This window comes from Zonotrichia albicollis, chromosome 1 (genome assembly GCF_047830755.1).
Source record: "Zonotrichia albicollis isolate bZonAlb1 chromosome 1, bZonAlb1.hap1, whole genome shotgun sequence".
In the NCBI taxonomy this organism is placed as follows: domain Eukaryota; kingdom Metazoa; phylum Chordata; class Aves; order Passeriformes; family Passerellidae; genus Zonotrichia; species Zonotrichia albicollis.
Genome location: NC_133819.1, coordinates 57767543 through 57782975, shown reverse-complemented (window position 1 = coordinate 57782975; position 15433 = coordinate 57767543). Strand labels below are relative to the sequence as shown.

The 15433-nt window shown below is 41.0% G+C and overlaps 1 protein-coding gene across 4 annotated transcripts in view; it reads right to left on the bottom strand.

The window, feature by feature from the left end:
- The window catches only part of SLC12A7 (solute carrier family 12 member 7), a 96513-nt gene extending 82236 nt beyond the window's left edge, over positions 1-14277 (bottom strand). For 2 of the 4 annotated variants that reach the window (XM_014273491.3, XM_026798517.2), the window contains exon 1: positions 14144-14277. In XM_014273491.3, the coding sequence (XP_014128966.1) occupies positions 14144-14255 (112 nt within the window). In that variant the 5' untranslated portion in view covers positions 14256-14277. Of the gene's footprint in view, positions 1-5076; positions 5158-5654; positions 5743-13547; positions 13707-14143 lie in introns of those variants that run through there. The other 2 variants (XM_074542114.1, XM_026798518.2) reach the window with 2 other exon arrangements.
- Between the last annotated feature and the right edge of the window lie 1156 nt (positions 14278-15433).

The following is a 15433-nucleotide window of genomic DNA, read 5'->3' as shown; positions in this document are numbered from 1 at the left end:
ACACTGCCAAATTCATCACTAAAAAATATCCCTAAGCACCACACCTACACATATTTAAAATACCAGGAGGGATGGTAGCTCAGCCACTTCCTTGGGCAGCCCATTCCAATGCTTGACAAGCAAATCACCTTTTCATTAGGTCTCTTTGAAATTGCGTCTGTTTAAACACTTCTCAAGTGTGAGCTGAGTGAAACATAAAATAAAAAATAGAACTTCCAATGTAGTTTCAGACATATCATTAAGCTGCATTTCTTCTGAAATCCAGTTTCTGCAACCGAAGCATTCAAAAAATCTATACTTTCTGTTGCTTGATTTCTGAAAGTAACTCAGTTTATGAGGGTTTACAGGCAAAAATCTTAAATCTAGACTAGCATTTCATTTTGGACCACAAAAAAGGCAAAACAGAATAACCAAAAAAAGCCCTTTGGGTTTGTTTATGGTATGTTTCATGTGTCTTCTGGCACAGAAAAAATTTGCCTGTTGATATCATACTCCATGTCACTCAACTAAGTCATCACAGCCTAAGTTATAAAAATTATGTTTCTATCCTCGTACCTTCTTTAAAAATTATTATTACAATTTTTAATCCGATATGGAATGTTCTTATAAGCTAACACAATTCTGTGCTTACTGCTGGAGCAGTAGACAACCTAAAGCCATGACTAATTGCTATAAATAGATAATGAGATGATTGGCTCTTGCAATTAAAAGATGAACATTTTGTGAAAATTAAGAGAAGCTTTAATAATGTATAATTATGTTAATGTAGTTTAGATGTCCTCTGTTCTCCCCATAGTTCCATTTTCCTCCCACTCTGTATTGTTGCCATCAGACAGCCTGGGGTGTCTAGGACAGGTAAAAGAGAAGGCGTGCACATCTGCCCCTTACCTGGGGCAGCTGAGAACAGAAAAGCTTGTTGCTAAGGGGGCTCAGCATGACAACACCTGAGCCTCCAATAAAGTTACAAGAAAGCAGTCTCCACCAATGAATGGCAAAGAAGAGCTGACTGATAGACTTTGGAAGGGGCCAGTGTTGGCTGATGCAACCCCCAGGGGTATAAAAGATGGAGCATCCATCTTGCAGATGAACCAGCCACATGGTAGGCAGCCATGAAGGCAGCTCTCAGTGCTGCAACTTTTTCCTTATTTAGTCCTTTTGCTATATTTTTGTTAAGGCTTAATAAACCTTTTAAAATTTTTAAAGTGAGCAGTTGTCTCTCACACATAACAATGGGAGCTTGTCCGGGATACAAAGCCTCTTCTCCCGTGGCTCAGGAGATTTCAGACGAATGGTGCCCCTGCTGATTTTAACCGATTGAACAACTTCTCTTAGGACCATCAGTGATTGCAGATAAACCTGGAGACTACGGAGGACTATATAACAAAAAAGAAGAAAAAGAAGGATCTAGAAGATTGTGAGTATGTTAATCCCGAAATGTGAGTGGAGTAGTTCTAGGAGTATGCTTAAAGATCCTTATAATTATTTTCACTAGAATATAGTTCCATAATTCCAGTATATGAACGTGAGCTTCACATTAGTAATATACAGATCCATCCTGGTCTGTTGAAGATTCAGGATAATAGACAATTCAAAACTGAGCGGGACACATAAGAGAAGAAGGGGCGGACCCTGTAGCTGGCAGGACATGTGTAGAAGAAGGACAGAAATATGGCAGGCAAGATTCGTACAAGACAAAAGCAGGAACTCCCGGGCTGGCGGGACACGTGAGATTAAAAGATTTATAAGAGCTCCAGAGCACTTAGAGGTCACCAAGTTAAGAGCCATGATGTTAAAGTGATAGCAAAAGTCACCATTCAGCAGAAATGATGCTCGTATCGGGACAGGTAGCTGAGGTAACTTTCCTAGCCCGCGGGCAGTAGCAGGGAGGACCATGTGGCTGCTCCATGTGGAGCAGCGGTGCACTGAGTGCAGTAAGCTCCTGGTGCTCTGGCAGCACAACAACATCTAAAGCTTATCAGCCAAGGCGCACGCCTGCGCAAAGTGACTTAGTGGTGGCCTGCGCAGCTGCTGCTTAGGACAAGCCAAGTGCACGAGGTTCCCTGGGCAGGGGCGGTGGGAGAGGGGAAGCGGAATTTCACAGGGTCTCCACGGTAGTTCTCGCGACCCATGGGCATGGAGAAGGCCAGGGGGCAAGTCTGCATAGACCGGTCTTAGCAGCCATGCAGAGCACGGTGGGTTTCCAATATGCACCAACCCAGTGATGATGGAGGAAGACCGGCGGAGACATGGTGCCAAGATTCCATGCGGTGCTGTCAGCAGTCAGAGACTGGTCAAGGTGCAAATGTTCCCAGGCTGGGGCACGGGGTCTGCCCTGGCTCCCCTGTGGAGCCATGGGATCAAGATGCCACGTGGGTGATGGCACCCAGAGGCAACAGAGGGCTGTGGGCAGCAGGAGGGCTGACAGCAATGACTTTTGCCAAATGCATGAGGTTTCCAGGCTGGGAACCTCACGGGTAGTAGTGGGCCAGGAGTGTCCAGCGCAGTGGCTTTCAGAGGTTCCGACCCAACTGAAGGTGACTGCGGCCATCAGATGCACTGGAACCCGGGGCTGCCACTGGCGAAGGCTGCACTCGTGGACCGGGGGACTTTAGAGGCACCGGACTACTGGCGCAGAGTGCCTTTGGGCTCGGCGCTGCCAGGGCTGAGGGTATTGGAGCCCGGAGCTGCTGGTCCGTTGGTGTGAGCTGCTGCTGATAGGAGCCACACTTTCACAGACCAAGAGGTTCAGAGGTGCGGTGCCACCAGGGTAGGGGGCAGGCTCAGTTGTGTGGCCATGCAGACCACAGCGGTCACCAGCCTGGCGGCAGTGCTGTGAGATGTGTTCTGCATAGAAACCACTGAGAGTCAAAAACTTCTGGTTGTGCAGGGGTGGGCTGGGGGAGGGTAGGCCAGTGCAGAGATTGCTGCCTGGCGGGCAGCTGGCCCTAGCCAGGCACATTTCCTCAGAGGCAGTGTGCCACGACCAGCTCCAGGTTGGCTGGGAAGGCCTCCAGCAGCAAATGGCCCAGCACTGTGCAAGCAGCAGCAGGTGTTACAGCCCCTGGGCAGCAGGTCTCACCGAATGCTGGGGCTGAGGGAGAGGTAGGACATGTGATGTACAGAGATCCCCCCTCCCTGGCAGCACTCTCGGGGGACCCAAGTCCTTGTGATCGAGGCTACAGCCCACAGGGACTTGGGAGTGCTGGCGGGGCAGCTGCGCCTGGCAGGGCTGGCCAGGGCACCAAGCTGCAGAGATTTCCCTGTGATATACATCAGCATAGAGCTGCATGAACACAAGAACACCATGTGAGTGGCTTAGCAGCTGCTTCCACTGGTGTTCTGAGAATATAAGCTAATAATTTATTTTCCAATAAGAAGGCAAAGCTTCTTCTTACTTCTTTCTCTTCTTTTCCTTCCTTCCTTCCTTCCTTCCTTCCTTCCTTCCTTCCTTCCTTCCGCCACTTCCTTCCGCCACTTCCTTCCGCCACTTCCTTCCGCCACTTCCTTCCGCCACTTCCTTCCGCCACTTCCTTCCTTCCTTCCTTCTATTCAAGGAGATGGGCTCTGTCAAGAAAGCCTGCAGTATATCAGAGAGGCAGGCTCTATCCAGAGAGCCTGTAATTAGAATGAACTGTGAACAAACCTCCACAATTATAGGGACCACAAGTACCTCCCTTTTAGTTAAAAGGTAAGAAGTATCCCTTAACAAAACACAATAGTGTAGCTGTGTAAAGAGTGAAGAATACCATAACCTACTTTTTTACTCTTTGTACAGTACACTTGTAAAGATTACTTCATCACTGTCATAGATTTAGATGTTGTACATTACTGGTAAGTTTTGTATACAGATCCAATTATAACTAAAGTTATAAGTTAAGAAACCTCTACTAATATTCTGCTTTCATTAGTGCATTTAAAATTACTTCATTTGCAAACCTGCCAAGCCTTCCAGAGAAAGCAGTTTCCAAATACCTTGTCAAAAATTCACACAGAAATGCTGGTAGCAATTTTAGATTTTATTTATACGTGACATCTTAAAGATATCAGAAAGAGCTGAGCTGTTCTTTCTGTGTAAGGGGTTTAATACACTACCTGATTGTACTGAAAAATGTGGGCAATTCAAAACTAGTTTAGTATGAATTTTTATATTGTATTTCTAAATGCTGTTCATTATATCAGAAATCCTCTTGAATTTTGCCTAACAAGAGAAGAAAGATAACTTCTTATTTAAGCAGCTGGGAGAAAGGGACTTCGGTTCAGTTTTAATATTGCCCTCTTCAGAGAAGATGCAATAAATCTATACTTAGCCTTGAAGGAAGAGAGGTACAGGATAAGACATATTAATGTATATCATAGAAACACTAAGAGAATTTGAAAATTTGGCACCGCTTCATTTCAGAGCCTTCAGTCTAATCTACTGGAAAGTGCCCCAGTATTTTCATCATTCTGAGAACAGGTGACAGCCAGTGTATGCCTTGTTCTCTCTCTTTTCAGTAAATTTCTCTCTAGTTCTAGTTTGTATCCCACCCCAAAGTCACAGAGAGTAAAATACTACCTAGAAGTGGCAAGGTAGTAACAAGCAGTACAAATCTCCTACTGCTCTCTTTCCAGAAGAACTCTAAAGAGTGCTTTACACGTATCTACCAGCGTGTATGTATGGGTGTGCATGTTGCATGCATTATTATATAAATATGTGTTAAATTACCCCATCTCAGGTATGTCTAAGTTAGTGTACAGCCCTTTGTTTGTGAGTGTACACAGGCTCTACAAGTGTGAGCGTAGCCCTGTCTAAGATATGTGTGTTAATAACATTACACATACTAGTGTGCAGATTTAAACACTTGTGTTAATGTACACAAGTTCTAAATACAAACAAGTCTCATGTTTGTGAGCACGTGTGCATTGGTAGAAACTGTACATAAGTGTCTCTGTAGCACACGTGTGCTAGCGTGTGAAGTAAAGTGTGCACAGCTCCATGAGAGTATGCAAGTGTGTGCTGCTAACAGGTACCTCTGTACTCCAAGGTTCTAGACCAATAAACAAGTACCTATGTGTGTGTACTAGTTCAGCACATACCCTTATGGGCAGACATGGGCGGAACATGCCAATAAACACGGCTCTGGATGCACAACTCCGTGCGTCCTGCTGTTGTCTCACCTGAAAAAAGACGCGCATTTGTGTGTGTCAATGTGTATGTATCACTACTGAGCTCTGCTGACCAGAGTAGCTCCTAATCCCCTCTGTACACTCTAGCAGAGATCAACTTATTTTATAACAAAAATAGAAACCAACCCATTCAAACTGCTATTATTTATGTTCTTACCTCGTGCCTTAATTTTGCTGTAAACTTGTTAGAACTTATAAATGTGTGAACTCATTCTCATATATTGATATACTAAGAAACACTACTCCTCTGTTATTGTACTTTATGAAAGACAAGTGAAAGTCTCATGACTACTCTAGGTGCTTTATATAACCATTAAAGTAACATTTTGAACAAAGAATTTTGATTGTGTTATTCATTAATATAACTGTCCTATAAAAATTACAAGTATCTGTTAAAGGGAGGAACAGTAGAAAATATTAAAATAATTTGCTTAAAATGAAGTATAGTGAGAACCAGAAGGCAAGACCAGGTTGGCCCCTGTACTTACCACACGAGAAGATGATAATAACCCTGCTGCAGGCAGCAAGCCAGTAGACATGGAAGGTGGGGGTAAAAGCCATACTGGACCTCTGTTCACAAACTCCACCAATCATTTTGCTTAAAATTCTTTTCCACTGTCCTCACCCAGATCAACAGATGCTATTAAAAATGAGTTAATTACTCAAATCATATAACTTATAAAATAGAAAAGGAAGGTTTGTTATAGATAGATAATGAGATGATTGGCTCTTACAAGATGAATATGGTGTGAAAATAAGGGAGCTTTAATAATGTATTGTTATGTTATTGTAGTTTAGATGTCTTCTGTTCTCCCCATAGTTCCATTTTCCTCCCACTCTGTATTGTTGCCATCAGACAGCATGGGGTGTCTAGGACAGGTAAAAGAGAAGGCGTGCACATCTGCCCCTTACCTGGGGCAGTTGAGAACAGAAAAGCTTGTTGCTAAGGGGGCTCAGCATGACAACACCTGAGCCTCCAATAAAGTTACAAGAAAGCAGTCTCCACCAATGAATGGCAAAGAAGAGCTGACTGATAGACTTTGGAAGGGGCCAGTGTTGGCTGATGCAACCCCCAGGGGTATAAAAGACGGAGTATCCATCTTGAAGATGAACCAGCCACATGGTAGGCAGCCATGAAGGCAGCTCCCAGCGCTGCAACTTTTTCCTTATTTAGTCCTTTTGTTATATTTTTGTTAAGGCTTAATAAACCTTTTAAAATTTTTAAAGTGAGCAGTTGTCTCTCACTTTAATGTACCTTTCCTAAAAGCCTATGTGGTACTTGCTGTGTGGATGGGACATGCAAAAAACCCTACTCTTGATTTCTGCATATACTCAAGCACTGTGATGAGTGATTATGTCTGAATGGAAATAAGCTGCAATGACATTTTTTTTGTAAACAAGACATACAGCTACAAGAAGAGAAGGTAGGAGATATATCTGAAGATAATATTTAGTGTGTTGATGCACATCATTACAATGTGCACATACATACACACTAGTCGCCCAAATGCCAATGCAGTGTAACCCACACAAATTATTATAAACTATACCAGAGCTGTTCTGGCCTTAAATTTTCTGGCATTGTCATCAGATGACTTTTTATTAACATTTCCACACACCAAACAAGGTAACAATTTTTGCACATCACAATTCAGTGCTGGTCACAGACACAAAAGGCAGCGTGGTATGCAAATTTATCTTCTTCAGAAGTTTCAGAGTAGCAATCCTCAGAAACACCAAAAAGTAGATTACTTTTAAAGTATGTTAACAGGTAAAAATTTCTAAGCTGATCCAAACTGGCCCATTTTATACAGTGTAAACTAGAATCCAACAGTAGAGCTTAAACATGGAGACATCAACTTCGTCAATAAGGTAGCCCTCTTATTCAGGGGTTGGACTAACATGATCTCCAGAAGTCCCTTCAAACTGTAACAATTTTGCAATTCCCCTTTCACACTTAGTACTCACCACTCTGCATCCCCATATCATACTGCTCCTTACATAAATCCATATGCTGTCACGAGAGACAATCAGTGTAGTAATGAGCAATTACTCAAACAGAAACAACTTTCTTAGCATTCATAACAATTCTACCTCTGCTTCCTTTCCCACTCCTGAATCACAAGTAGCAGAGTATGAAAAATGTATGTTATAGCTGTCTTGTTATAGAGAAAGTGGCAGAGAAAGGATAGAGGATAGGAAACTACCATTTAAGAAATCCTAAATTTGCACTGTAATGCCTGATCAGGAGATTAGAATAAAAATATTTGACTATCTAATCTAATTTCCCATTTTTTTGCAGGCTTAGGAATTTGATTTGATCACTAAGCTCTATAACTTTAAAAAAATCATATTGGAATTTAAGCAGTGCATCTCTTGATGTTTTCAGAACTGAAATAAGAAAAAAACCTATTAGTTCATGTAAAGCTTAAGGGTTTTAATATTGAAAAAATCTCAAATTGTTCCATATTTCTAATTAAATTTGGTTCTTTCAAACTTCCAGGTATAACATCCTAGTAACTGCTTCTAAATTTAACCACTTACAGTATTTTCTCTCAGTGAAGGTAACTATACTTATTTAAATCATCTCAACCTATCTCTTGAAAAATCAAAAAAGTTCCTAAAACATTTTTCTAACTTTTAAATTTTTTTTGTGGAAACATTCTGTACAAGTTTTAAGTTACACAACATCAAAAAAAAAAATCAAACTCTGATAATCAAATACAGCGTTCTAACACCAGCCTCAGTCAATGCTATTTACAGAAGTATAATTGTCACCTCTACTCCGAGGATCAGGCTAGCCCTCTTTACCATAGCATTAAACCAAGCTCATGATATTCTATTCCAGTCTGACCCCTAAATCCTTTCCAGATTCACTGCTTCCTAACTGTCCCACACTACGTCTGCCATCATGATTCATATCCAAGTAATGCTCCTAATGCTCCTGTTTACCTTGTATTCAAACATGTTTTGTCCAAAAAAGCAAGCACCTTTTTCTCCTGACATGCTGTAAGAGTTTAACATCTATGTGAAAAATAAAAGTAGATAGCTTTTATATGGCAAAAGAATACAAGTGTTGTTCAAAGGAGTGAGAATTACATAAACTTTTGAACATCATACCCTCAAATACAGTAGCTCAGCTATGATAATGTATAACTGTTCTCCAAACAAGTACATGTGTTAAACTAGAAAAGCTTTGATTCCCACTAGAAATTGCTAATTTTATATGTTGTTATCTAAAGCAGAACTGCAGTTAGGGAACAACTCTTAACAAAAAAGTCCTAACTCTTCACAGTTTGCAAAGGGCAACTCTTAATCATAGTCCATGTACCTTGAGGTAGGTTCTGGTTAGCCATATACAGGTGAAATGTAACAGTTTTAAATAAAAAAAGGTAACATTTTCATTCAGATAGTATTTGGTCATATTAAGAACAAGCCACTGCAAACTGAGAATATGAAAATGGGATCCTGTTTGCACAAGAGACAGCAAACATTTAATGTTACTGTAACAAAACTTTTTAAGGTAAAAATACATAAAGTTTAAAAGTCAATAAAACTGATGTATATGACCATCGCATCCAAGAAAGCTACCTGTGGCAAAATCTGTAATTCTATCTTCTCTATCATGCATATTTCCTTCCTGTATGTTCAAGTTTTTGATTGGCAGGCAACAAAAGGGAAGTCATAGAATCTTATAAATTAAATGTCCTAACACTTCTAATCTAAATCCACATACTGGAGCACTCCTTAGAGCTCTAAAACATAGTCATGCTTTTAAAAGCCACCTTGGAGTTCTACAATACAGTCAAATTTTTAAAAGCCACTGTCTTCCTATAATGCAAATTATGAAAAAGGCATTCATAAACTTGTTTGAACACACTTTGCCTCAATTCTTGTGCCACATTGGTTTAAGAATTCAGTGCAACCCAACTCAAAAGGTTTGTGTTATTGGGTTCTTTTTAGTAATTTAATGTCTAAATATATTTACTACATCACAAATTTCTTCCAGTATTTTTATTAATGATTAGCATAATTTATATGTTATACTGATATGCACAACAAAGTGTATTTAAACCCCTTGTAAATAAACCTCTTTACATAATGGATGATTCTAATATTACATCCATCATCTATGTTATCAACATTGCTAAATCTTAGATTTTTCTTTACTTAGGCTGCTATTATCATCAAGCACAACTTACTTCTAATGAAAACTGCAAAAGCTCTTTATAAATTCTTTAAAATATGGCTGGAAGTAAAAGAACCTCCTATTTCAGTAAGAAAGATATTAGAAAACCACAGTATTTTCTTGTAAAGAGACTCACTTGGATTTGGCCCGTTTTCTTCAAAATCTTGCTCACTCATGATTAAGGAAAATTAAATCAGTCTCCTCTGATGATTCGAGAGAATTGAAAGAGGAAACTGACAGTTCCTTCCTCCCAGCTTAGTGTAAGACCTCAGATCCTGTTTCTTACTAGCATTGGATTAATCCTGAAACAAGTCATTAAGACTTCAGGCTGCATGAGTGCACATGACATGAACTGCATGAGAGTCACAGAACTCACTGAAGAGAATTAAGCTGAAGGATTTTTGTCAGCAATTAAGACCCTGCTTAGTGATATGGGAAGGATCAAGTCACTGAAACATCCCATGTGTCCATCTAATAAGTACTTTAAAAGTTTTATTTCTATCAAATAAATTCATTTTAAAATATATCCACTAAACAGATCAGTAGAGATTAGCAACAAGTAGTATTAACCTATTCCAAAGACCTATCTACTATTAAAAAACCTTCTTTTACACACCAAAAGATATCTGTACGTATTAGCAGACCTTAAGCAAGTCAGTTAGTTTTTAAACATTGATTTTATGTAGAAATACTTGGCATTTGTTCTACTTAAGATGTAGCAGATAAACACTTTAAAATATAGTTCTAGTAATTTTGTAAGCTCTTTTTAAAAACAAATATTTTTAATTTATAAAGGTTTCTTTTTAGACTGGCAGCATAATTTATTAATTCTCTTTCAAATTAAATATGTCACTGTTTTCTAGTTTATGGATTAATGTATTACACATTTTAAATCAGCCTTAAACTCATAAAAAGTGTTTCAATTCTGTTAAATGGATGCCAGTGACAGGAACAGACTAGTTCCTGGGATCAAATCTTTGAATAACATCTAAAATCTACTTTTCTCTGATCATAACATCTATGCTGCAAGCATGGTCAATTATGGCAGTTAAGGTAGAAGGGTTGACTGAAAATACACTAGACTACTCCGTGAGATTAATTATCTTCCTCCATTGCACATATACACACACAGACACACACACACACACACGTGTCGACTATTCCCTGGTTTTCCAATAAGTAACATTTTACAGAAATTCACGGCATCCATGCTTCATTAGTTATATGATGGCTTCTTCGTAGATGATCGGGTTTGTTATTGCTATTCCTTGTATTTGAGGGTCTTCAATTTTAAAAGAATTTGCAGGAGTTAGTTCTCACATTAGTTTCTAAATAAGAAACTGCTATGGCAAGGTAAATAATACTATGGGATGCTAAAAATACTAGCGATGTCTTGAAGCACCTGATACACAGAGCTGCTAGGGAACGAAAAGCTGATCAACTTTACAAAATTTTTACAGGTCTATCTAGACAGTCACTAAAACTACGTGTGAAAAAAACAAACAAAACACCCAAAACAAATCAAGCCCAGAATTTCTTATAAAACTTAATCCCTTACTGTCTATAGACTCATATTTCCTTCTCCTCTTCAACCATTTACTATCTCCTGACTACCCTTTCTTTGTAGTCTATTATAACCACATTGAAAGACACAGAAAACAGGCATGTCTTCTTTCTGCTACTTTGTGAATATTTGAGTTAGCAGGCTGCACCCTAAACCATGTTAACTTGAAGTATTCTGCCTTTTCTGAAGTACTACTGTGACTAGTGCTACAGCCCAGCCCCATAGGGAGTCACAAATGTCTTCTCCTCCTTTCACATACATCAAAGTATCATATAGTCAGAAAATATGAAGCTATGGAATTTCATATTATTAAGAAGGAGTGCAGATCATAGAACAAGAACATCCCAGGTTACTCCTTTATCACACAGATGATTATCAGGTAAGAATGTGTGAAAGGGGATAAATGCACAAAACTGTGCACTAATTGGTAAGTGCCTTGCTAATAAAAATCAAAACTACTGTTGATCTAATGACTAGACACCATACAACTGATTCCCTCAAAAAAATTAGCAGAGTTTGATGGGACAGGTTTGCCAGGTTTTCATGTATTTGGTAGGTTGGTTTGTTTTTTTTAAAAAGGTACTAGTGCAGTCAAGGAAAACCTACTTGGTTTTTAAGACACAATTCAATCAAAACTGATAACATGCTAGATTTCTAAACAACTGGAACAAAACAGCATGCTGAGCTATGTAGGCTAAATCAAATGGGAAGTTCCCATTCTCGTCTTTTTTATGTTCATGTCTTGCTCTCAGCTTTACCCACCTCTCACCTTGACACAACCCTAGCCATTCTCACTTTTTGCAGTACTCACCTCAACCCAAAATGATTTTTACCTCTCCAGCAGTTTACTTTACTCACAGTTTAGCACGCTGTACCAGACCAGTGGTTTGCTTCCTTTTTCCTGCGTCTGATGGTCAAGCGCAGGAAAATGGAAGCAAACCCAGACACAGAGGAGGACAAGGAAAGAAATAATTTACTTCTTAGCCTTTTTCTCAAGGCTGGAGCAGTGAGAAGGGCAAGGAGTCCTTCTCTGAGCAGCAGGCTTTTAGATGGGCTTAACTACAGCAGCTATCAGAAGTACAAACATTTCAGAATTCTTTAGTTTTCAGAAGAATAACTCAAGAACAATTATTTTATTATACAGCATTAACTTAACAATGCCATACAATACCCAAAGCAACACTAAATAGCACATCTTTCACTTCCCAAAACTGTCTGTCAGAGGGTAGCATTTAATCTCTCCATGAGATCAGAACTCTTCGCCTATAATTTATATACAAATCAATGCCTTCCCTTTTCAGTGTTTTCCTCTCTACTTCCAATTTTACAAACACACAAGAAGAGTCATACATAAATTCATCCCCTTGACTGATACAGATCCATAACAGTAAATATATCTTACAATTGTAACTACTAGTCCCCAAAACACTACCTAATCACATAATTTTTTTTTTTTATTTATCTCTGGTCTTTAGGGTTGTGATAAACCACTGTGAAAGTAGCAGTTCCTCTCTTCGTCTCACCTTCCCAGGATTTAAAAATGTTCCAAGCCTTTCAGATACTTCATATATACATGCAGTCTAACAAATCCTGTCTAACTTTGCCTGTATGTATAGTCAGTATTTTAAAATGCCACCTGTGTAAACATCATACACCATGCCTTTCTGACTAGCTCTTCTACCAAAACAAAATTTGTCCAGATTAATGCTGTACTGCTAGTCATCCATCTAGTACAAAGAGATGTCACAGAAACAAACTGTTGTTGTTGTTGTTTGTTGTCAGAAACAAATTGTTAAACTGTCACAGCTTATATTGCTTTGGTTTTTCTATTGCATTTAGTTCGGAAAAGAAGAGGCAGTTATTAGGACACCTAGAGATTGTTTGAATATACTAAGGGAAAGGCACCTATATGTATTATATATCTTTAATAGGTAAGTAGGATTTTAGAGTAGAAAGCTTTGGAAGAAAATAACCCAACTGTGTCAGCTTGGTGTTTTACTATATTAGCTTCCTAAAATAATGTAAATATATTAAATTTGTCAAATATCTGTTTTTATCTCTTTACATTCATATCCCACATAACACGGAATTAGCCTTATTTATCTGTCACCTATACCACAAAAATAAGATGCCTTTTACAAACCGCCATTTATTCACCTGTTGTCATGTAACAAAGTTAATCCCCCCACAAACCTTTACAGAAGTATCGATTGTAACAAAGCATCCAGAATAAAGTGCAACATGTGAACTAGCTCTCGAAGTTGCTAGCAGTGATTCACACACCATACTTGGTATTGCTGCTGCAACACGCTTCGGAAAAAGGCAGTGTTAAGCGCCACAAAAATTACTGCTTTCCCAGCAGTGCCTTGTCATGCAAGTGAAGAAGCACTCATTTCCCCAGCAACGCTGGCAAAGAAATACTACTGCCCCTGCATTAGGGGCTGTCCTGAGCAGACCCTCACTCACGATGCCCGAGCTCCACCTCCGGTTTGATTCTACTTCCCCAAAAGACTTCAGGAACGAGGCCTAGCAAGAAGCAAGGCTCCGAACGCGACGGCATCTCGTAGCAAACACCTACTTAACCTTAGACGCTATATCTGATGCAAAAGCACATGGCTGGACAAACACCTGGAGCAACGCAGGTAAAATTGTGCTCTTCTCCACAGTCTGAATCTTGCCTCTTAGCCCTCTCTCTGGTGTGCTCCAACAGCAGTTAGCCTTTAAGACAGCCTAATGGTTGGATTTGATGATCTAATCTTCAAGATTTCTTCCAACCGAAACGATTGATTCTACGTATTTTCCCCGTTCGTTAGACCGCCGTGGGCGATGCTGCTTCCGCCCGCTTCCCGTCGCAGACGGGAGGCGGACTGACCGCCCCACACCGCCCCGGGCAGGCGGCGCGCCCGACCGCAGGCTGCTCCTCTCCCCCGGCTGGAGCCGCCCATAAGTACTTCCTCCTTTCGGCCAGCGGCGCTGACTAATGGAAACAAAGAGAAACAGGCTCTCAGCCACCTCAGGCTCCAGACTTTCGCCCTTTCCTGAACCGCACTTCTACACCTGGACAGGTAGCCCCGGCATCGCTCCCTGCAGAGAGGCGATGCGGCCCCTCCACAGTATTCGGGGACTCTGTCGGCCCGCAGGCCCGCCGCAGACCCACTCCTCCGCACGCAAAGAGCCGACGCTCTCTTTAGGCGTTGACCACCGGCGCTTCACCACTCTCTCACCAGTTCCCCGGTCTCTCTCGTCGCCTTCATCTTCCTCCTCTCGCTGCTGCCCATCCCGCTGCCGCTCCTCGCCCTGCGCCTCCACCGGTACCACCGTGAAGCTCGTCGGCATGCTGCAGACGGCCCCAGACCCGCTGGCGCCTCCTCCCAGGGCAGCGGGCAGGGTGAGTCGGGCGCTGCCGCCTCCCTCACGTGAGAGCCATTTCCTCACGCAGCGGGGGGGCGGTGGCCGGCACCGCGCCACTTCCCCCTCACCGCTTGCTTGATGCCGCTGAGGCCGTAACTCCGAAGGGAGAGGCACGGGCCCTGGGACATCCCCTCTTCCTCAAACCTTGGCTTACAGTTATCCTTGCAGCGCTAAGACCACCAGGCTACTGCTCCTCTGATCCCACCAGACAGAAACTGCTTTCCACTCGAAACCAGAGCCAGGCTGTAGGGCCTTAATCCTCCAGATCACTGAAGGGATGGCAGTATCCAAAAGGCCTAAGCAGGGGATTTATGATCACCTTTTGGACAAGTGGAGAAAATTCATTGTGTGCCTTTGGACTACCAGGACATAAAGACAGCTCCCAGAAATCTGCTTTCCTACACAGCAGCCATGCTTTACAGTAGACAGGTGAAGGTCCTGGGATTCAGGCTAGAGTCAGTATTTAAACTCTGACCAGCAGTGATGCAGATTCAAAGAGTCAGTGGATGAGCAGTGTGTCAAATTAAATATTAATGGTACTAGTGATGAGATATAGCTCTTGGTTACCTACAACTTCCATCTCAAAGGAGGTCGTAGCATCTCCACTCCAAAAGTAGAGAAAACAGATTTAAAAGCAAGGGACATTTTTCTTGTTTCTTGTTCTTCTAGCAAAGTGCTAGAATAAACCAGAAAGACTATTCATTCAGTCTGTATCTGTGTCTTTTGGAAGAGGACTGGTAGTTTTGTGGCTCCTATACATCATTGGAATGGAAGATGTATATGTAACACTACAGTCTGTCCCACAGCATAAAGGCCTTCAGAGAAGGGAGTAGGCAAATTATTCTGGCCATCAAAAGTGGCAGTGAGCTGGCAGATGTGGAGATGATTGGTTTGAAAAACAGCATTTACTGAACCAGATTTCAGTAAAAAACAGAATTCCCTGAAAAACAGAATTCACAATCCCTCCTCTTTGTTTTTCTTACTGTATTTGGCTTGAGTTACAACTTTTGTACTTCTACACTTTTGGCATACTGATACTTTTCATAGGTCTTAAATGCCTTGTTTTCATCATCTTTTTCTTTTCTCAATACCATAATTTTCTG